The sequence below is a fragment of the Acipenser ruthenus genome, chromosome 21 (genome assembly GCF_902713425.1).
Source record: "Acipenser ruthenus chromosome 21, fAciRut3.2 maternal haplotype, whole genome shotgun sequence".
NCBI lineage: Eukaryota > Metazoa > Chordata > Actinopteri > Acipenseriformes > Acipenseridae > Acipenser > Acipenser ruthenus.
Window position 1 is genome coordinate 2351917 of NC_081209.1, and position 22843 is coordinate 2374759.

At 46.7% G+C, this 22843-nt stretch overlaps 2 protein-coding genes across 7 annotated transcripts in view; both read right to left on the reverse strand.

Annotated features, from left to right (window-relative positions):
• LOC117427831 (GATOR complex protein DEPDC5-like) overlaps positions 1 to 18807 on the reverse strand; it is a 28974-nt gene extending 10167 nt beyond the window's left edge. For 2 of the 4 annotated variants that reach the window (XM_058994268.1, XM_058994265.1), the window contains exons 1-33: positions 18109 to 18807; positions 17424 to 17566; positions 16979 to 17066; positions 16595 to 16641; positions 16423 to 16508; positions 15100 to 15183; positions 14747 to 14796; positions 14586 to 14655; positions 14113 to 14191; positions 13695 to 13756; positions 13541 to 13610; positions 13201 to 13273; positions 12972 to 13075; positions 12655 to 12729; positions 12431 to 12565; positions 11890 to 11951; positions 11427 to 11500; positions 10944 to 11013; positions 10490 to 10526; positions 9959 to 10079; positions 9487 to 9704; positions 8465 to 8668; positions 7885 to 8020; positions 7511 to 7608; positions 7025 to 7084; positions 5397 to 5580; positions 4036 to 4196; positions 3299 to 3419; positions 2740 to 2907; positions 2252 to 2471; positions 1634 to 1767; positions 1243 to 1351; positions 476 to 538 (exon numbers count right to left, since the gene is read on the reverse strand). In XM_058994268.1, the coding sequence (XP_058850251.1) occupies positions 476 to 538; positions 1243 to 1351; positions 1634 to 1767; positions 2252 to 2471; positions 2740 to 2907; positions 3299 to 3419; positions 4036 to 4196; positions 5397 to 5580; positions 7025 to 7084; positions 7511 to 7608; positions 7885 to 8020; positions 8465 to 8668; positions 9487 to 9704; positions 9959 to 10079; positions 10490 to 10526; positions 10944 to 11013; positions 11427 to 11500; positions 11890 to 11951; positions 12431 to 12565; positions 12655 to 12729; positions 12972 to 13075; positions 13201 to 13273; positions 13541 to 13610; positions 13695 to 13756; positions 14113 to 14191; positions 14586 to 14655; positions 14747 to 14796; positions 15100 to 15183; positions 16423 to 16508; positions 16595 to 16641; positions 16979 to 17066; positions 17424 to 17481 (3321 nt within the window). In that variant the 5' untranslated portion in view covers positions 17482 to 17566; positions 18109 to 18807. The remainder of the gene's footprint in view (positions 1 to 475; positions 539 to 1242; positions 1352 to 1633; positions 1768 to 2251; positions 2472 to 2739; positions 2908 to 3298; positions 3420 to 4035; positions 4197 to 5396; positions 5581 to 7024; positions 7085 to 7510; positions 7609 to 7884; positions 8021 to 8464; positions 8669 to 9486; positions 9705 to 9958; positions 10080 to 10489; positions 10527 to 10943; positions 11014 to 11426; positions 11501 to 11889; positions 11952 to 12430; positions 12566 to 12654; positions 12730 to 12971; positions 13076 to 13200; positions 13274 to 13540; positions 13611 to 13694; positions 13757 to 14112; positions 14192 to 14585; positions 14656 to 14746; positions 14797 to 15099; positions 15184 to 16422; positions 16509 to 16594; positions 16642 to 16978; positions 17067 to 17423; positions 17567 to 18108) is intronic. The other 2 variants (XM_058994267.1, XM_058994269.1) reach the window with 2 other exon arrangements.
• Positions 18808 to 22312: 3505 nt separating this feature from the next.
• Positions 22313 to 22843, reverse strand: part of LOC117428078 (radial spoke head 14 homolog) — a 54891-nt gene continuing 54360 nt past the window's right edge. For all 3 annotated transcript variants that reach the window (XM_058994280.1, XM_034901798.2, XM_034901797.2), the window contains one exon: positions 22313 to 22663. In XM_058994280.1, coding sequence (XP_058850263.1) covers positions 22425 to 22663 — 239 coding nt within the window. In that variant the 3' untranslated portion in view covers positions 22313 to 22424. The remainder of the gene's footprint in view (positions 22664 to 22843) is intronic.

Sequence of the window (22843 nt, forward strand, 5' to 3'; positions counted from 1 at the left end):
CCATAGAGAAGGGGGCGATTCTCAGCACCTCTTCCTACTATACTGGCTTACATACTGGCTTATAGTCACAGTATCATTAGAATATGCAGGGCCAGAATCAACAACACTGGAAACCCCTTTATATCGGCAACCTTGTCTTTTGGTTTGAAGCTTTTTCCAATCAAAGAAGCCTTAAATATCAAACAGTAAATGGAGGTGCAATAAAACCAGTAAATGCTCTAGAAAACTTGAATGCTAAAACAGTTTGCATAGAAGAAAGCCAAAACAAAGTAAAATTATTGTGCCGTAATAGCGAGGTTTCTCTGTATTGAGCAGCACACAGAGCACTGCGCAATTAGCAGCCAGTTAGCAAACTGTGTGTAACGATCCCCCGTACAAACAGTGTACTGTACCGCTTCAGATAAAAATGACTAGACGCCAGTCCTACAAGATGTATGAGAGTATCTCGCTCTCTCTCTCTCTCCCTCTGACTGACCTGGGGGTGGTAGATGGAGGTATTGCGAGGGCTGCGGACGAACTCCAGAAAGAACGCTCCGTCCTGACAGTGCACAGGGAGGCAACGGGGAGCAGCAGTGGCAGGAGAGGAGAGGAGAGGGGCGGGAGAGGGGAGAGGAGAGGGGAGGAGAGGGGAGAGGAGAGAGGAGAGGGGAGGGGAGGAGAGGGGCAGGAGAGGGGAGAGGAGAGGGGAGGAGAGGGGAGAGGAGAGGGGAGGGGAGGAGAGGAGAGGGGTGGGAGAGGGGAGAGGAGAGGGAAAGGGGAGGAGAGGGGAGAGGAAAGAGGCGCAAATCAAAAGAATCACCAGAGCATCACAACACCACAGAACGTGACACAACACAACCAGGAGACACAGCCCAGCAACCACCAGGGGCCCAGAGGACAGGCAGGCAGGGACACAGTATATAAATGCAGACAGAAAACACACCCGGTTTTATATATTAAAAACATTCATGGCAAAGCAGAGCCTTGGTTCTGAAAGCGCATGCAGCAAGTGCAAACAAAATCAATTGTAACAGTGTGTATAAAATGTCTCCGGACTTGTAGTGAGTAATGCAATGGGAGCTAGAGGCGACTTTAATCCTTGGATCACAGGACCAGGCAGGGATTTTTGCACCTAATTCACTACTGAACATGCAAAAACTAGGAAGAGCTCAACTGTTGAGGCAATGCCTAAAAAACGAACAAACACACAGAGGTTGTGGGGTCACAGGGTTAGGATCGGAGGACAGGATTTCCTGCTCATACCTTCCTGGGGCTGTCCATGTAAGTGGGTGTCATGGCAACCCCCGCGGTGTCACTCAGCTGTGCAGAGCTCTTCGCTGACAGCATCGCTGCCTGATACTCCTCCAGGCTCCTAGACACAGAGACACAGAGAGCTGTACTGCAGAGAAGGAGCCCCAGCACTGCCCTGGCTCACTCTGAAACCTGCAGGGGCTCAAAGGGCTGAGGACCAGCCGGGGAGCAGCAGGATTGCTGCAGGAGCAATCCCAGTGCATTTAGGATCCAGGGAACGTGAATATGGGGACGCACACACACAAACACACACGCACAGACAGACACACACATGCACACACACTAGCTGGTGAAAGAACGTTTCTAGCTACTGATCTGGAGAGGGGGCGGGACAGATGCTCACTTCTGATTGGCCTCCATCTCCAGCAGTGCAGACAGCGCCGATGTGCCCTTCTTCCCTAGCGGCGGTCCGGGGGGCTCCGAGGGGTACGCAGCGATGGGACCCGTCACCTGCAGACCCTTGATAGCAGCCCCCTTCTGCAGACAAAGGAGAATACACTCACCCGCGACTCCAAACACACAAGCAGAGAACCATTTGAAATGTGGGACAATACGCAGCGTTATACAGGAACGCTGAGCCAGGACTTCCATCTGCATTATGACATCACCTGGAACTACCTCACTCTGACCTGACTTCTTAATAGTTTCATCCCAGAAGTAACTTGCACCTCTTTTTGCAAGAGCAGTACAAAAGTGGAGCCTCATCATGCACACCTGGTTTGAGAGCAGCGGTGAAATTCATGACCAACACCACACGGCAAGCTCAATCTATGGTCTCTCTTTCGGCTTAGACTCCCTCTAGGGAGGTTTCTTTGGTACTGCATGCAGGCATGAGGTATTGTTATGAACACAGTAACTCTGGCTAGGGCTCAATACCCTTTGGTACTGCATTACCCGATAAAGAGCGCCCTTATCTCCCTCTCCCTTCTCTCCCATCTCCTCTCCCCCTCCCCTCACTCACGCGGATCATCCTGTCGGATCGGTGGCGGCGGCGGATTCTGTTCAGCCCCTCGATGAATCGGATGAAGCCGTCCAGCAGCTGCCACTCCTCGTCGTCGCTGCGCGGGCGCTCCCCGTAGATGTCGCAGCGGGCCTCGCCCTCCATGATGCGCTTCGTGGCCGTGATGCAGGCGGGCAGCAGCAGGAACCTCGTGCGCCAGAACTTCAGGGAGTCGATGAGGCTGCGGAGCGAACCACAGGACACGGCTCACACAGGGACACAGGACACGGCTCACACAGGGACACAGGACACGGCTCACACAGGGACACAGGACACGGCTCACACAGGGACACAGCTGAGGGATTGCAGACTAGAGGCAAACCTGCTGTATTAACAACCCCCCCATCAGTCTTTATTCTGTTATATCCCATGGACCGTCTGCCTCCCTGTCTCATACTCTCCCACTCTCCCTGCCTCCCCCTCATTCTCCATCTCCCCCTCCTGCCCACCTGAAGTCCTCAGAGCCAGATGAGCAGATGTACTGGTCCAGGTAGTTCCACTTGTACTCCTCCAGCCTCTCGTGAGAGAACTCCACCCAGCAGGGCAGGAACTCTGCGTTGGAGTGCGAGGGGCACAGGCTGTAGCTGTACTGAATCTGAGCCGACTCGCAAGGGTACCTGGGAAGGGGGAGAGAGAGAGAGAGAGAGGAGCGACAAGGCATTACACTGCTTTACAATCCCTTAAAAACCTGCACGCAAGTGAAAACGTTTGTGTGGCTGCAGACTCGATAAGACAAACTGTTCAGCTAATGCCTTCATCAGTGGTACTCAAGCACCGTTGTCCAGCAAAGCGAGTATACGACTGCCCCCCTGACTTGACTTGCAGTTTTACATGTATAATGCTGTGCTGTATATTCCCTGTCCTCTATTAGCGAAGCTGCTCAGCGCTGCTCAAGTCTGTGGCTGTCCCGTTACTACACAGGAGAAGAGGGCAGCTTTCTCTTTGTGCACCCCGAGGAGTGTCTGGTTATCGGCTCCTTTTGATGGGGTGTCTGGGCTCAGCACTCACTTGGGCAGGTATCTGGTGACAGTGATGATCTTGTCCTTCAGGCACACCTTGTGGAAGGTCCGGCCCATGCTCAGCCAGTACTGGTCCTCCTCTTCCTCGGGCTTGTTACGGGACACCAGCCCTGCGGGGAGAACCGAGAGGAGTCACTATGCAGGACAGACGGGCCAGGGGGAGATGGAATACACAGGGCGCGTTCATGCAGCGCTTTCGACAAGTCAAACACTGCACCCTGGTGGAGTTTTCATTTTCATTCATTATTTTTGCAAAATATTTTCTTGTTGTTGCTGCTGTACAGAATATTACCCCATTCCTCCTTCTGGTGCGCAGTGCATGTTCCCTTTGGTCACATTGTGTTTAAATGTGTGTGTAAACCCCCCTGGGCTGGCTGTGACCAATCAAAGGAAAAAAAAAAAAAAAGGATTGCTTACAATACTCAATATGAGACTGGAGAATTGCTGAGAGCACAGCTCCCCCTTGTGGATACTCAGCATAGGAGAAACATACAGTGTATTTGCCTTGAGCGTCTCCGTGCTTATAACAGCAGACTCGTAGAGTCTGGGTGAGGCGACCAATGCCATGAACTGGCATTTCTTCCCATTGAATTGAACAGGTCTTACGCTGATGTCATTATCTCATCAGCCCTAAGAGGACAGCCATTCCACCTTTCAGCTGCTCTCAGCTGGGCAGTGCTGGTTTTTGCTGTGTGATGCGGATTGTGATCTCCAGACCCCCCGTACCTCGGGTGTACAGCGGGCTGCTGCTGAGCGGGGGTCCCGCGGAGGGGGCTGCCTTCTTGTTCTTGGGCTGCACGATGATCTGGTACCCCTGCATGAGCCGCTGGCAGATAAACTCCTCAAACACCTGCTGGGCTGTCATCAGAGCCTCCTCCTCATCTCTCCTGCAGCACACACACCAGCGGGAAGCCCACTTACTTTGGGAGCATTATTCCTAATTATTGTGCTGACTTGCATATATATTTATATTTTTTTTACATTGAAATATAAAGTGCATTGAAAATATAAAACAAATATAAAAGTATATAACATTTTGAAAACAGTGCAGTAGTGAAGGGCACTTAAATACAGGATGTTACAGCCAGCATGACACTACAGGGAATTATTCAAATGAGAGATTTATCCAGTGGTGTCGTTTTAAGGGAGCACTGAAAAAAATAAACAACCCAAACTGCCCTATTGTGAATTGGCCATAATGCAGTAAAATATTTCAACAATGCTTTCTATATTTCCTGTCCTGTACCTACACAGTTTACAGTTTACTAGCAGCCTGCCGAAGCTACAAAAACAGAGCAGAAGCCTGGCTGCTTGCTTACGAAACACAGCCTCCTTACCTGATGTGAAGAAAAATGCTTTCAAGAGGAAAACTCAACACTCTGCTTTGCCTTCCGCTTAGACATATCAAGGAGAGATCTGACACCAGGAACCTAATCTTGACTTTTCAGTTAATCTTATCAGCACAGGCCTCCTCTTACACTCTGCACCACGGTGTTTGCACATTTAGTTGTGCTGAGACAGGCTAATTCACATAGTGTTATCTTTGGGGTTTAGTGTTAGCAGTGCAAGCGGTCCCATTGCATTCTGCTCTACGTTTGTTTGCAGTTGCCCCAGCTACTTTATCTGCCATTGTGACAGAGTGATAAGATACAAGTGTTAGTGAGAGAGGGGGCTGCAGATGGACTCACTGCCATCACACCCGGGAACTACACTGTATTTCAACACAAGTCAGGACAGGCTGGATCAGATTATACTGTTCATTTTTAAAAAAGAAAATATTGATCTTTCAAGGTTAACCTCAGTGTTTACTGCAGGGATGGGAAATCAGACTCCTCCTCCTGCATAGCGGTGTCACCCATTCCAGGTTTTACCAGGAGCTTGATTAGCCACACTGCGTATAGGTAACAAGCTCAAATGTGTCTGGTTAAACTTGTAGTAAAACCAGGAATGGATCAAACTGCTATGCAATGGGAGTCCGATTTCCACGCCTGGAGCTGTACTGGTACTGCGATTCTATTTCTACAGGGTTAGGAGATGAAGCGCCCTGGCAGTCCACTAGGAGGCGCTCTCAGTGCCCCGATACAAACCTGTCGAGGTTGGACTCCGGGAGCAGATCGTAGCAGCCCTGGGTGTAGTCGTTCTGGAGGCTCTGTCTGTCCGGGAAGTAATCGGTGGTGAGGGGTAGACAGGCCGGTGTGGTCAGAGACTTCCAGTCTACCCCCACTGTGCAACAGAAACTGGGCACTACAGGGGGAGCAGACAGCATCAGAACTTCAGAGAGCCAGAGCACACAGCCAGGACAAACAGCCAGGGCACAGCGAGGAGAAGGGAGCAGGATCCAGGTGAGGGAGGGGGAGGGGGAGGGGGGCGTCCCAGGGAGGAAGCACGGGGTAGAGAGAATATATGATAATATAATCATAAGAAGACAGGATGGTGTGGGGAGGGTGGGGATTAAGATAAAAAGCAGGAGGAGGGGAAGAGGAAGAGAGAAAGAGAGGGAGAGCGGTGTCATTAGTTTGTTTAATAAAAAAAACTACAGCATGCCATTCCAATTACGCGTGCATCCGAGTAAATTAACTTGCATTTCAGAATTGATTTTGTGCAATTAGCGAGAGACACTTTAAACCTCACGTAGGTCCACGGCATTCACAGCAGAGCAGCTGATTAGAGAAAGGGTGTGAAGATAAATACATCTAGATCTATAAACAGAGAGACACACACAATTTACAGCAACCGCTGCATGGTTACTGAACCAAGAAGATGAAGGAGCTGTAAAAGAAAATGATTGCAGTGATTTCGCAATTGCTGGAGTTAGAGATTCTAATCTGCTGAGCGCAGGCAAAAGGGTGACAGTAGGAAGGTCATTGAGAAAGAGAAAGAGAAAAAGATATCGCCTCATCTTATGGGACGAAACGGCGTGAGAAACAGGAGGGTCAGGTAAGAGCTGTGCGCTTCGTATCCCCGGCGTGCTTTCTGTAAACCGATAGGGAGTTTCTACAGAGTCCCCAGCATGCAGGGAGAACAGACTGCTGGAACACAGAGGAGTGGATTCTACAAAGAGATGCAGGACAGCCCCACTGGAGGACCCCAGAGACTCTGTTCTGTGGCCCGGATTTTCAGACAGACATACAGCAGGAAGACCACAATTGCAACAGCAAAAAAAGGCTTCCTGAGGCCCTGGCTATATCAGGGCTGACATCTCTGCTACTGCACAGCTCCTAATGCTGGGCTTTAAAGGGCTTCCAGTGAATCATTCAGCTTGTACAGACGAGAATGCTCTGATGCACAATAAATGAGGATAAAGAGACTATCTCATAATGCAATCACACAGGCTTAAAGAAGAAGAGGTTCCGTCCTCTGCGATCGTATCTCCTTCAGTCATAAAGCAGCCGGGAAGCTAAGCCAGACTTTCATTTGCAGTGGCCGATGGAGGTATGGCACAGCAAGGCATTGTATATGCAGATATTTCAAAGACTGCGCTTAAAAGGCATGCTCCAGTCCTCAAGAGCCATTCTTCACAGGCTACCAATGCAATCTATTAAAGACCCACATAGTGGTTTAATTGGTTCAGGTTATTTAGGGTATGGTTGGAACACATACCAGGACTAGAATAGCCCTTCCTGTGCACATCCTGATCTAATGATCTCAGATATATATTTTTTTAACAGCTAGACCCCCGTATGGCTCCTAGACTGGAACAGAGACCCCCACTCACTTGGGTCAGGGCTGCTGGACGTTGAGTCTTCGAAAGAGGATCCCCGGTTTACAGGCGTCCCTGCAGTGGAGAAAAAACAAATGTTCAAATGGCACGATTCCTCTGTGCTGTAAAATGCACTGCTTGTTCCAGCAGGGAACAGGCTGATCAAATCAGCCCCTTAGTCAAGAAGCACAAACCAAAAAACGTGTGCGCTACACTGTACAGGGTTTCTTATAAAGTTTTACAATAGAAGTTATTGAGATATTATTTTTAGTTTTCTATAGACAGTGCTTCACTGGCATTTAACTATTCGATAACGTTTAACAGTAAACTGCACATACTTTACCGTGGAAAGGTCCTTCGCTAATTCACTGTATTTCATGTAGGTTGGACAGTGAAATAAATACTTTTTTTTTTTTTTTGATTTTGAAGACATGCTGGTGTCCCTCTTTGCCCTGCTCAGGCCCCCTCTGCACCCTTCTCCACCCCACCTCGGACCCTCACCGGTGCTGTGGCTGCTGGCTGGGCTGCTGGTGAACTCGTCCATCCCTCCACATCCCGGGTACGGGCCGCTCTCCACCTGCTGACGAACGGCAGTGCGTCTAGACAGCAGCCGCGAGGGGTTTGAAAAACCAGAACGAGAGAGAAAAGCATCACCCAGCTACTGCTGGACTGTGTAATAACAGCAAGCAGCACACATCACAAAGCTTAACCTGACCTCATTATCCAGAAAATTAAAAATAAATGAATGAATAAATAAATAAATAAATAAATAAATAAATACATAAAGCCATCCTGAACCAGCATCCTCCTCTCTCCAGGGGGCGCCAGTGAGAGAAGGGGAGGGGAGTTTCTGGTCAGTATGGGGCGGGGCTAACCTGCCGGTGGCTTCGTGATAGGCCAGTTCCAGCAGCTCTGCGGAGGACTGGGTGGGGTCTCGCAGGTCGCTCCCCTGCAGCTCCGCCATGTTCTGCCGGGTCTGGTGATGGATCTGAATTGCCTCTCCGGAGGGGCCTGGAAACAAGCAGGCAGGGAGGCAGGGAGGCAGGGAAGGAGGCAGGGAGGCAGGCAGGGAGGTAGGGAAGGAGGGAAGTAGGGAAGGAGGCAGGGAAGCCAAACAGAAACATCAGGTCAGAGGGGAGCTTGCCTTCTTTTTACTGTCCAGGAGATGGCAGTATTTTTCTTTTGAAGTTGCAAAACACAATGCAGAGCTACAGTTATGTAACAAAGAGGATACACACACACACGCACGCACGCACAGTTCTTGTCTGCCTGCGATTGGGAGTAATTTTAAAAAAGGTGATGCTGCGTTCCTACAGCCCAAAGCAATTAACTGGTTTGTGTAACGAGAGTTTAGCCTACCTGCTGGAAAGGTGTGAATCCACTGGGTCAAGGTAATTCTGGGTTCTTAAAAGCCCAAAGCACTGAGCTGGTCTGTGTGTGGACAGTGCTGCTTACCCACTGGGAAGGTGTGCATCCACCTCCTCCGATTGGAGGTGAGCTTCATGGGCATGCGCGAGGGGGCGAAGGGGTTGATGAGGGCGCGCTGTGGGGTGTAGCCCCCCGGCCGCACGTGCAGCATGGACTCGGCACTGCCCACGTGGAACCGGCCCGGAGCGCTGGAGTCTCGAGTCTGAGCGTCCATCATCCTCTCCAGGATATCTGCAAGGGCACAGCGGCAATCAGAACCAGAACACAGTTTCTAGGGATCCCACAGCACCCGATGAACAGGAGCATGCCTTTTACCATCTAGAATACATGGTATCACCATGAAAGATAATGATAGACAATGAAGAGAGATCCTCCTTAAGTCTTAACTCTTCTCACATCACATTCAATTGCTTTATAAGGATTACAGACTTAGCAATGCTACGTTATCATATACTCTAGTATGCTAAACATTTCAACAGAAAAAATTAAAATTCTAAGGTCCCAGACTAGGATATTCTTTAGTTTTTTTTGCTCCAGGGTAGAGGCAGATACACCAGCACATGTTTAAGGGTGTCCTTGGGGAGTTATAGACCATTAGTCACAATAAACACTAATACAGTTTGTTACAGTCCATTAAACACCAAAGCACCATCTTCAGCGTGTGTACAACACGTCAAACTAACTCCACTCTCCATGTCCTTTCCCTTATAAGAGTCTCCCATAGTAAAAGCACAGCAAAGTGTAATAAAACATAGCGAAAGCAAGGTAGAGCATAGGTAAGCACTGTAAAGAATAGTGAGGTATGGTACAGCATATTAATAAACATGGCAAACCAGGGTAAACTATGGTAAATGCATAGCATAACCATGGGAAAAACATGGGGGGAAAATGCACATTTACCTTAAAAATACCGTGGTACACTTTTATAGGGGTTCTGTCCTCTGCTAAGGAATAAATAATAATAATAATAATAATAATAATAATAATAATAATAATAATAACATGTCCGAGGATGCACTGCCTTGTAGTTCTGCTGGGGGTGCTCTCACCTCGTGTGCTGGTGTAGCCCAGCGAGCTGCTGACCTCATACTGGTGCTGGTGGAGCCGGGGGATGAGCAGGATGTTGGAGATCTTGCCCAGGCTGTCGTCGGAGGCCTGGCTGCGCACCTCCTCCAGGGGCAGGGGCTTGCCGGGCTGGGGGGGGCTGCTCGACACGTCACACGAGCTCGAGCTCTTCCGGGTGCTGGCCTCCCGATCACGCACCGTCCTGGACAAGCAGAGACACAGAGACAATGAGACAATGAGGCACAGAGACATTACACATACACACACAGACAGACAGAGACACAGGAGAGATGCACAGACACCCACAGACAGAGGCACAGGAGAGATGCATAGACACCCACAGACAGACACAGGCACAGATCCACCCTCACACACAGGGACACAGACACATCACATACACACAGATACATCACACACATCACACACACACACACAGGGACACTGACACACAGGTACCTGAAGTTGGTGCTCCGCTGTGCTCGAGACGGGCCTGGCAGTCTGAACACCTGGGCGTCGTACGCATCGTAATCCACCTGGATAGGGAGGTTGTTCTCCGACTCCTTGGGAGCAGCGAGAGCTGAACAGGAGACAGCGGGTTACACTGGAGCAGCAGCAGCAGCAAAACAAACTCCCCACTAGTGAGACACACGCTTTATCACATGGGCCGTTCCCTTATAACAACGACGGAAAACATGCACGCTAATTCAGCATTATGCTCATGCTTTACCATGCCTTCACTATGCTTTATCATGCCTTCACTATTCTTTACCATGCCTTCACTATGCTTTACCATGCCTTCACTATGCTTTACCATGCCTTCACTATGCTTTATTACACTTTGCTACACTTCTACTATGGTAGACTTTTACAAGGGTTACAGAATGCGTTTAAAAAAACACAAGGACTCTTTACAATGTCTACATGCACTGTTGCTTCACCAGTTATCACACAAGAATGTTTATCCATAAGCCACAGACCACTGCTCACCCTGGTCTTTGCCGTTTTTGCCTTTTTCAACTGGGACCTTAAATCAGATAACAGAACACAAAGAGGAATTACAAACAGAAACAGACATCTACAATACAGTATAGGGTTCTGTACGACTTCCACCCCATAACAGGTGAGAGCTCACTGTAGGCTTACCAGCCGCTCTGACCTGCAGTGGGTGAAAATCAGCTTGCAAGCGTACAGAATGCCACACAGGTCCATTACTGTCCTAGATTACTTTCTGATACACATGGATTCCAGATGGCTGTATCACATCAATATCAGGGTTTACTACAAGCTGTATTCTACACAACTATCAGTGGTGTTCCAATATGACCTGCAGTGTTTCTTGAAGTATCTAACAGTATAGCTCAGTTACCACTGAGCCTGTATGTAAAGCATGGAGACCGCAGTGATGAAAGGCAAAGTGGTGCCAGTGAATACAAACCCCTACCTTCTTTCCAGCCAGCTTGATTCTCGGGGTGAAGTAGTTACAAGACTGCTGGCTCTTCGACGTGTAGAAACTGAAAAACAGGAAAGCCACAAAGAATACCTTGAATATAACTGGAGAAAAGATTGCATATAGACTGTACAGCCTGACTGCACGAAGCAGATAGACAGATAGACAGATAGACAGATAGACAGATAGACAGATAGACAGATAGACAGATAGACAGATAGATAGATAGATAGATAGATAGATAGATAGATAGATAGATAGATAGATAGATAGACAGATAGACAGATAGATAGATAGATAGATAGATAGATAGATAGAGATTTAAACATCTGGAATACTTAAATACACTCCCGTTCAGACTAATCTAACAGAACGTTATGCAACAAAAGCAGCAGGGCTGGGAAATGGCCTTCTGAGAAGGTACAGCTTGAGCCGGTTCAGGAGTGTGCTCTAGCTGTGTGCAAGCTGCTCCCCAACCTGTGGTTTATCCAGTGAGGCAGATTGTAGTCGTCTCCCAGGCGCGAGTCTCCGGGAACAGTGCGGTTGTGTAGCTTCAGAAACAAGGAGGATACATATATCACAGTGTGCAGGTCTTCAGAAATATGATGCAATGATGCATTTCTTATACCACATATTTATATAGTGTCTGTAATACTGAGCATTTCTTCAGAACTACAATTCTTCCCTAAGACTTCACTGAAGCAATAAGACTCAATCAGGGGTCTAGTCAATTGATCTGAGCAGTGGTGGATCTTAATACCACCACCGTTTAAATATTAAAAATCAGATACAAACCTCAGGGATGGAAATAAAGACTCCCACTGCACAGCAGTTTGATCCACTCCTGGTTTTGCTTTGAGTTTAATAAGACACACCTGAGCTTGTTACCTGTACACACAGGGCTAATCAAGCGAATAGCCCTGACTCTCGGTTCACGTACCTTGAAGAGTGGGACTGCATGCAGAGGTTGCTCCCCCATGCAGACCAGGTCGACACCGATCCCTGAAACACAGCGGATATGGAATGATTGGCTGACTGGTTTGACACCTCTGGCAGTATTTTCACAAGAGACCACGTACAGGGTTATAATGAGTGGCATGGGTGTCAATGGGTTTCAATGGATGGTATGGGTTTCAATGGGTGGTAGTGGGTTTCAATGGGTTTCAATGGTTTCCAATGGGTGGTATGGGTTTCAATGGGTTCCAATGGGTTTCAATGGGTGGGTTTCAATGGGTTTCAATGGGTGGTATAGGTGGCAATGGGTTCCAATGGGTTTCAATGGTTTCCAGTGGGTGGTATGGGTTTCAATGGGTTCCAGTGGGTTCCAATGGGTTTCAATGGGTGGGTTTCAATGGGTTTCAATGGATGTCAATGGGTGGTATGGGTGTCAATGGGTTCCAATGGGTTTCAATGGGTGGGTTTCAATGGGTTCCAATGGGTTCCAATGGGTTCCAATGGGTGTCAATGGCACAGTGTCTCACCGTTGTCGATCATGCGCTGCTTGGTGAGGATCATGAGGAGCCTGTCCACCTCGAACACGCCCACCCCAGGCGTGATCACCACAGACATCTGGCCAGTGCGGTCGAAGTTCCGGTTGATGTAATGCTTATCAAACACTGAGAAACAAAAGTAGCACAATGAAAATGGTCTTGAAAAACTCAGCCATGCAAAAAGAGTAAGGAGAGCTTTCCTACTGGTTACTCACCGTTAAAGGAGAGGTTGATGGCCTCCAAGTAGTTTCCTTCTGCTGCAGTGGAGTTGTGTCCGCTGGGAAAGCCACCTAGAGACAATCAACACTGACCTTCAGACTCATAGAGGGATGCAATGTGCTCAAAATCTGAATATCAAGCGAAATCTTCCATCAAGCCTTTGCAAAACTATTTATACCATTTTCCTTGTGAAACCAAGTCACGGCCTCTAAAAATGACATCAACAAAAGTTGTTGATAATATATATATTTTACTTACAATTTGACAAATCAAAAATTATCCAAAATGCAAATTGGTCTCTGAATGCCCTTACCTGCTACCTTGAGTCGCACCAGTACTGGGTACTGGATAAACAGCTTTTTAATGGTCACTAGCAGCGTTGTCCACTCCTCCCGTCTCTCGTTCTGAGCCACAACCCTGAAATGAGCAACGAGAAGTTTACTGGGAACAGTCGTGCGCCACGCTTCTCTCTCAGATTGCACTGCAGTAGAATATGGCAAACACTGTATGCGAGTGCAGAGCTAGATTATCAGAGCTGTCACCTGTAAAAATCCTCATAGAACCTGCCTTCATGATCCTGCCGAATGGAGGAGCGATGGGCCTCAGGGAACTCCTCTTGAAAAGAGAATAAAAAGAGAGAACGCATCGCCAAGGTCAACAGCATCCGGAACCTCAAACACTCAGGGAATGGACAAAATCAGAGACAGGGAACCGCGTCTCCTGCTCTCTTTCACTTCCTGCTCTCTTTCGGTCTAAAAACAAGCATCAAATCAGATGCGGCTTCATCTTTTAAAACTACATCGTGAGGTACAGTACTGCAGCAGTGCCCAGAGCAGGCGCTGTTCAAGCAGCTGGAGCAGCTCAGCTGTGAATTCACCTCACCTGTGGTCTTTGCTTCATAGAAGGTCCTGGAGAAAAGGACCACCGTCACTTCATGGCTGCAGTTCTTATCCTGGCAAGGCGAGACACCAACACGGTCATCAAGAGCAGTGACCAACTATATACAGATATATCATGACGGGCCATCCATGCTTACCTTCCACTTAGCAAACAGGTCTGACAGGAAGCCATTGACAGCTTTTTCAAAATACAGATCGCCTAAAAACACACAAACAAACCTGGTTTCATGCATTTTTCAAATCACTCCAATACCTGTCACATTCACCATCCATAACTACTAAACGCTCAGGGTGGGTTTCACAGACCCTGATCAGCACTGTTTCTGAACTGCTAAGGTTACATTAGGAAGTCCAAGATTAGGGCTGTGAAACCAGCCATTAATACTGAGCGCTACATTTAGAAATGCTCCAAATAAACGCATTAAGTTCAAGCACAAAGGTCTTTTTCACGGTCTGAAATGTAAGACCTTGAAAAAGTCCTCTCGTCGAGTCACTGAACTCATCAAGTTTCCTGTAACCCCATTTCAGTTCCTGGTGGCCCCAGAGCCCTCATACCGTAGATGTCGAAGTCCCACATCTCACAGCTCATCTGGATGAAGATATAGACCATGGCTGAGGTGGAGCGGAACACAACCTGGAACAAGAGAGGGCGACGCGTGACGCTGTTACTGTGAGAAACCCTGATCGCAAGGAGCGCACAGCACTGAGCTGAATGTGCACCGGATCTGTTTAAATCTGTTTTTACACAAGGACAAACTTTTCAAGACTTTTACTCCAAACTGTAAATGACTCCAGGTTTTCCCCCCCAAAACTTCAATTAAAAATACTTTGTTTCTAGTTTTGTAACAGATTGTTACTCTTTGTAGTAAAAGGCTTTGGAAAGCAGCCCCTTAATCAAACATCAAATGTCAATAATATTGTTTACAGGACAAAACGCATTTTACTCCTTGCTATGTAATTGTACTGGCATCAGTCACACTCCACTGCCTGTTAAAAGCTGGAAGGCAATGTCCATTAGTCCCTCTTACCCTGGTCTCTTCACTTATGTAGCCACATGTCACCTTTTCACCTTTCACCCACAACTCGCTAGCTTGCGCTCTGGACAAAAAAAAAAAAAAAAAACAACACTTTAGTAAAACAGATGAACAAAAAAACGTCATTAGTAACAGCATCAGAAAAACAAGCATACCTGATTCCAGCAAACTCCACTTTCTGTGTGATGTAGGCACACGTGCTGACCTGAAACGTGAAATTATATTAAAAAAAAAACACCAAAAAAAAACAACGCTTTATGAAATCATTCAATAAAGAGTTTTAACCTCATGCACAAAACAAAGATCCTCAAAGGTTTACTTCCAGAACTGGAGTCGCTGGTATCCCCCTTGCAGAGGTGGGACTGCGAGAGGGCTGAGTTTTACTGGATTGATTTGAAATATCGGATGTGTCTTCGTAATGCAGAGTTAATTATATATTTCAAGTAAAAATTGGAGGTCCCACTGAGATTTGGGAGCCCCTGTGCACCCGGCAGGAGAGAAAGCTTACCAGGCTCTGCTTTAGGCGCCACATGTCTCCTCTGCCGATGTACTGGTCTTTAAAGGTCAGCTCCACGAGGTCAAGGGTCACATCCTGGGAAACACAGAATAAGGGGAAATGTAGCACTGCACCACTGCCATTTAATAGAGTGTTTGTGAAAGCGGAGGGACAACAGTACTGGGTACAGTCAGGCAGTTACGTAACACATCCCAGTTCAAGCAACAGAACCAGACTCAAGTACTGTTTAAGCAAAGTGGGCTCTATTTTCAAAGGGTCTGCTCCAGTCATTAATTAACAAAGGATAAAAATGGTGCTTATTTTACAAAACTAGAAGCAAACAGTGTAATCACTGCTATTCGTTCCGTTTTAAGCCCTCTGAAGCTTTTTGCTGCTCAGTTTTGTATCATTTGCATGGCATTTTCTCCCCTTTGAAAAAGTAAATGCTTTGAAAATATACTCCAGTGTTTCCATGCGATACAATGTGGATATGAGTTACAAATAGGATCAAACGCTTGGCTTCTGGCTCAGCCCTGTCAGGACCATGTTCTACACGTCAGAGCAAAACTAAACAACAATCATGCAGAATAATCCTGAAGAGACATTGCCCTAATCCTCATCCCCAGTGCTTACTGCTCTGCGTACTTCAGAACCATTTACAACAGCTAATGGACCGGTTCATCTTTACTCCTTTCTAAAACGGTGTGCTCTGAAGAGCTCCAGTGCTGAGTATTGAAAACCCCCTATGCCCTTTTTGGCACTCTGTATTCAAACTGCATGCCCTTAGCATAACTGAACTGAATTGAAATGAATTTGGACAACCTTCTGGGCTGACAGCTTTGACAGTGAGTAATGCAATCTTCAACATCTGTGCAGCAGCACTTGAGACTATTTGATTAGAGTATTTGATGAAATGATGAACTGCAGAGTACAGCCCGGGTAAGCAACCCGACTGCTCTTCATGAAGATGACAAAGCTCTGTGGATCAGGCTGGCAAGGGCACTCTCTGCTAAGGGCATTTAGAAACAATGGGTCCTTGCACCTTCTGTCATATCTGCAGCAGAGCAAGCCTAAAACAGAAAGACTGAGGAGACCCGCGTACAGCATTAGTGAGCAGCTCACTGAGCCAAGCTGGTAGCCCATATATTACTAGCCTGGTCACCCCCCTCCCATTATTGCACAGCCCACACCACAAATCTATTAGCAGCGATTTCAGATTATCTAAAAGCAAGCACGACTACTAAGGTCTAGCTAATACTGTCATAAAATACCCATCACATTCTGAATGTTCCAGTTTATTCTGTTGTCAGATTTGGGTATGCGAGAACAACGGACCTCTGGATGAACTCCGTTAACATAGACATCCTGATACGGTCTTAGTTTGAACGCCTGGGCCACGGTCTGGTCAACGCTGATGGTCTCTGAAAGCAAACAGCGCACAGTTACAACACGTCATTTACAAAGGCAAACGCTGAAACACAAGTAAACACAGCAGCTGTGCCGCTACCTTTCTGAAGATCTTCCTTGAGAGACTTTACTTGCAGCAGGAGCGGACTAAAAAACAAAAGAGATCAGATCATATACTTGTACTCATTTACTCATGTATTTATAAAATAAAAAAATGATAACATATTGAACAAATAGAGCTACACTGAAGCGCATCTGCAGTATATCCCCCCCCTGGAGCCATTTTAACTGATGAACAATTTTCCCTTATAAGAAAGTTTCCCACAGTAAAAGCATAGCACAGTGAAAGCATGGCAAAGGTAAGCCTCGTAAAGACTAGTGGGGAATGGGAAACATATTAATAAACATGGCAAACCCGGGAAAACTAGTGTGGCTCTGCTGTGGACTCGTTCGATTAACACTATTCTAGACGCAGTCCCTGTACCTGTATTCATCGTTGGGATGTGCGATCTCAACAATATCCCCAAGCTTGACCTGAGGAAACACCTTGGGGTTCATCATCAACTCGTCATCTAAACACACAGAAGAAACAGGCTGTGTAAGAAACACACATACTGTACCCTCCCCGCCAAGGCCAGAAAATCACACATTACAGCGACACACAGAGCCAGACACAGGGCTCCAATGTGCGAGTAAAACTGCCTAAAATCAGGGGTGCAAACAAGACTCCTGTTGCATGGCAGTTTCACCCATTCCAGGTTTCAATGCAGGTGTGTCTGATTAAACTGGGAGTAAATCCAGGAATGGACCACACTGCTGTGCAACAGGAGTCTGATTTCCATCCCTGTAAATGTTTTCTACTCTAATGCAGCTGTAGCCTTGGGTATCTTCAGTTTGACAGAAGCGGGACAGGGGGGTGCATGACCTACCGCTGCCTCCGAACCCCTTCTTGTGAATCACGAGCTTGTAAACCTTGTTGGTCCGCATGGCGATGGGCACGTGAAGACGATCCCAGGAGTGAGGATTGTACCGAGGGGGTGGGGGGCACTTCAGTTCATGCAAGATCAGCCGCCTGCAACAAAAGGAAACCAAAACAAAAACGTTTAGGACCTGACCTGTCACACGCAGCTTTAACATAAAACACAGAGGAAAGAGCACAAGATTACACTTGAATCATGTGCAAATACACGCGGCTGAAACAGTGCACCTGAGATACTTTTAAACGTGCAATACTTCAGCAGCTTCAGTGCAAGGCGGACATCACACGTTTTTTAAGAGGCTCTCAATATCACGCACACAGAAATGCACCAGAGATATCTTAGCAATTTACTCAGGGCTGCATTTTCCACTTTTACTAATCTGTTTTGAAAATAGGTCAGGGTTTTTTATTGCAATTCCACAATTACTATTATTATTACTATTATTATTATTATTATTATTATTATTATTATTACTATTATTATTAGCTGTGGAACATTTGACAGCTGTCAGTCCCAGACAATAACAGTCATTACATTACAAAATCGTTGAAAACATGCCATGCCAAGTTACGTTAAAGTACCGTGAGCTATACAGAATTGTTATTTATAACATTGTATTGTTCGCTCTGTTTACCTGCGTGAGTATAATGCAGGGCTCGAGGTCGGAGCGCTTCACTTTTCAGAAATGTCGCTTGCCATCCATCGCTGATTTGATTTTATTCCGACTGTTTGCTGTTGATTTTATATTTTTATTTCACTGTACCCTCGATTTTTGCCTCCACTCTTTTTTCCAGGCTTTCACTGGGGCTGCTGTCACACAGCCGGTGTTACATAGTTTTTCTTCCGATCTGAAACAACGGAACTCAATAGCAGTACAACACACACTTGTGACCGGGGTGAACCCAAAGCAGAAGTAATTTTAAGTATTTGAAAGCCGTTAAAAAGAACAGTACGGACACATTAAAACGTTTACTGCGGTCGCTGCACATGTCAAGGCTCACGCATTTTTCGTGACTTTTTTGGTGTCACTTTAGACAGTCTCACTCTCACCCCAAAATAAATTAAAATGACCATGCGTTTGAGCAGAATATTCCCGCATCTCACTCACTTGGAAGTTCAGACCGCGTCTTGACTGAAGTGTCCCATTAAAATGTCATTTTTGAGGGTTAGGGAAACAGAAATAAATAGCGATCTTCGTTCTTTTCACGCTGTTTTTTTATGCTGATAACATTAGTAACAGAAAACATATACAGCACTAACACGGGTTAAAAACATTGTGTGTGTTTTTTGTTAACTAATGGGTCAAAGAAAGTTCCATGCATGTCATCCATTAAAATAGACGTTACATTTCAGGTACTGCTATTGTACGACACCTGAAATATATCAAAATATTAATTTAGCCAATGATCTTCTAAGAACGATCTCCGTGAACGCACCCATTGGCTAAACCGGTCAGACTCTGCACAGAATCTGCGCAGAATTATCTCAGTCAGCGCACCCTGAATGTTATCTGGGCGTGGCTGTCTGTGGGTGTCCGACTGGGAATTGAAGGCGCAAACACTTTGCAGCGATTGGTGAACTATATTGTGACATCATGAAGACATCAGCCAATAACACACTGCATGCTGCTGAAGAAGTAATTTAGATCGGGATTAGAATTAGGAGGGGTGTGTTCTGTGCACGGGATTACATTGTAATTGTAGCGCCGCTATTCACTCTGCGCTTTTAAAGAAAGCTATACTATCTCAAGGGTTGTGCATGCTGGTTTAATACATGCATTTGAACTGAAGGCTTACCGGGTGAGTGGCGGAGCAGAGGGGAGTCTGCACACCCTGCCCAGCGCACACGTTGAACCCCGATCCCGTCCAGTCATGTGAACATTCCTTCCCAGAGTAAACCTCTTCCCTTTCCTAGAGAATCTATTGTGATCCCACAGCACCTCTGTTTCAGGGCTCTGGGTTTGAGGTCAGATTAGTCATGGGTGGTACTGAAGGCCATTTCGAACTAGTTTATATAACACAGAAGCAAACACCCACAGTGCAGTTCACTGCTTTCTGTAGCGCCTGCACAGTAAAATACATACGTGTTGTTTTACATGTATAAAAGTGACATATATACATTCTGTAACACCATACTGGTCCTCAGTTACAGACTGCTTGCTGCAATATGATGTCATACAATTCAAGTTTTCACCCAAAAACATGTTTCTTTGAACACATCAGAACACAAGCTGTATTTATGTCATTTGATCCGGTACATTTAGACTGAAGTTGTGCGGGTAACAGAATTAGAGTGAGTTATCATAACAATATAGTTAAAGAGAACATTTAAATAACAGGGAGATGCCAGCTCAAAATGCTCCCAAAACAAAAATGACAAAGTAGCCTGTCCTGAATGAGGAATCTGACACTTGATGGGTCTCTCAGTTGTCATTCTTATCAAAGGCTCTGCATGTTGATGAAAAACGCAATCCGCACTTCACTACAGGTGCAGCGTTTCACTGCCCCTCTGATCATCGTGAAGCTGAAGGAGCAGCCCTCTCCCCCACCTGTCACAGTCCTATGACCCGTACCTAAGCCTTTCATTCAAGGGTGATTTCACAAAGCCCAGCAGCAGTGACAGCATGCTGCCTTCAGTTAGCACGATTCCCAGGCTGGACACGGTGTCCCTGGAGAGCAGTGCCAGCCCACCCGAGTGCGCTCTGGAATCCCCTGGCTGCAGTGAACAGCATTGCGGTGGAGTCGAGATCTGTCCTTGACATCACATGGCAACTGCTGCTGTTTCCATAGCAACAGGCTAGAATTGCTCTCCAGAGCTCATTATGGTAAAAAACATTCCAGACACGGATCTCTGTAATGGATTGTGGACCTGGATAAAGCGCTCTCTCTCTCTCTCTCTCTCTCTCTCTCTCTCTCTCTCTCTCTCTCTCTCTCTCTCTCTCTCTCTCTCTCTCTCTGATATTGCCTGATTTTATGTTGTAATGTACCGCTGTGATCCCCCACTGAGCACTGCTGACAACAAGGTGGCTCATCTCAAATAGATTTTTTTTTTCTGGATTTGTCTGTAAAGTGTTTCTTAACCCCATGCATGCACAGGGCTGTTTGACTCGTTCACTCTTCTTAACTGCAGGGATTACTCGCATTGCATCGGTGCAAAGCCTAGAGACTGCAGACACGTAGAGAGATCAAGGAACAATAACTCCTCTCAAAATGTGCAGACTTTAGAGAAACACACCTGAGCTTGTTACATACAAGACACACCTGTTCAGACAGCATCTGTGAACCTCTCGACTATACTGGAACTACACAACTATACAATTTGTTTGGACAATTTTAACTAAATGACAGCTGCATGTTTGTCGGGTGGCGGGCAGGTGCCTCTGATGGGGATCTGTGACACCCAGATACAATGGCAGAGCTGCAGGGCAGGCGAGGTACTTCTGACGCGTTCAATTATTTTAGCAGTGTGATTTGTAGCACCTGTCGTTCCGTGGTCTTCCAGCAGGGGGAGTGCCATGCTAGGCGCTCAGAAAGACTCCCATATGGGTGAGTTTACCTGGGGACAGAAAGCATGCGAGAACAGCAGGAACGATGCAGACTTAATTGGTCGAATTGTCTGCGGATTTTCACTTCAATTCTCTTGATTTCCAACCTACAGGAGTCATTTCTTGGCTTCACAGACTATTTTACATAAACTATTTTCCAAATAAAAAATATTCAACTTTTTAAACTGTAGCCATATCGGAAAATCACAAGAGTGTTCCTTTTTCCTTTGCACATCCAGTTTGATCAAATATGAATCCTATGCAAATCCTAATGCAACATAATATGAATCCTATGCAAAATCCTAATGCAACATTAAATCAACGTGTGGGGGTTCAGTAATTGCAGTTCCTAATAAAGGCTTTCATTACACTGGAGAGCTGAGAAGGTATTCTACTGAATGTGGAATGCAGTCGCCTTATCACGCTTGATATGAATGCTCTCTCGTTATTAAAGGACTCCTGTCTAATTACTGTATTGACTAGTAGACAGTGGCTAAGCTGGGGGTCATCTGTTCTGAGTTGAGCTGCTTTTCTCCTTGTTAACCATGCTAGCATATCTATCTGGGTTTAATTAACACCGTCACACGCGGGCCTCTCGACAGCTGCCTTGTTTACTGTGTTAATGCATTTAACCAGGAGAGAACCTGCTGACACCTCTGTTAATATCCACCAGATTCATTCGATGGCATTTGAAGGTGTGATCCTCTCTCAGTCTGTGTGCAGAGCTTTTCAGGCACTAAAGCAGGGGCAGCCGAAGCTGGCCCCTCCAGTCCTGGTTTTTGTTCCAACCCTGTTCTAAATTGTTTAATTGAACCAATGAAACCTGCAGCAGGCCCTGGAGTAGTAAATGAGACACTTGTACCTCTTAACCTGGAGTGTGACAAAAAAAACAAAATAAACACTGCAGTACCTTAATGAACATCGAATGTTTGAAAACACACGTGTTGAACAAATAGAAATCTGTCATGCTTGGCCACCCTGCTTATTGCTTAGAGCCCTTTACAGGCCTGCATTGACCCACAAGATGTTTAATATTGCAAAGAAAGCGCGCCGAGTAGAAATTGCTCCACATCGTTGCCCCAATTCAGCTGGCAATCTGCAGTAGCAGCTGTGAGGTAAACCAGGGCAGCGAAATCCTGCAGGGAAGTTTCAGAGAATCATTTAGGAGCTCCAGTTTAATCTCTAATCTGAAGAGGAGACTTCTATAGATTTGCACATCTCTGAGCTGACCCTGTTAGAATCATGCATGTGCAGCAGCACCGCTGTTCACTCCTTAGGGAAGAAGAAACACACAGAGCTGGGAATTGGTTTTATTTCTTAAAGAATCGGGGGAGTACAGATGATTCAGTGTTTCATGCTGTCAGTGGCGTGGAGTGAGCGGTGCGTCTCGGAGTCCTGCACGTCCATCAGGGTTTCCAGGTGATGACTCGCATGGCGGTCTCCGCTGCCCTCCTCGTGACCTCACTATCGTGGCCCCGCAGGTCCTCCAGCAGGTCCAGGTGTTTGAGCAGCTCCTTGCGGCCCTCGGGGGCCTCTGCCAGCACGGTGATGGCTTTGACGGCGTTGAGGCACACGTTCATCTGGGGGCTCCTCACCAGCCCCAGCAGAGGGGGGAGGGCGTCTGCGTTCAGGGCAGCGTACTTACCTGAAACCAGAACAAAGTGAGGGTGAGGGGTGGGAAACTTCCACTGCAGAGCCATCCCAGGTTTCACTGGGAGCTTAATAAGCCACACCTGAGCTACCCATTCTTACTGGTTAATTAAGCTCCTGGTAAAACATGGAATGGACCACTGGCTTGACAACACTTAATTAAACGTATTGATTT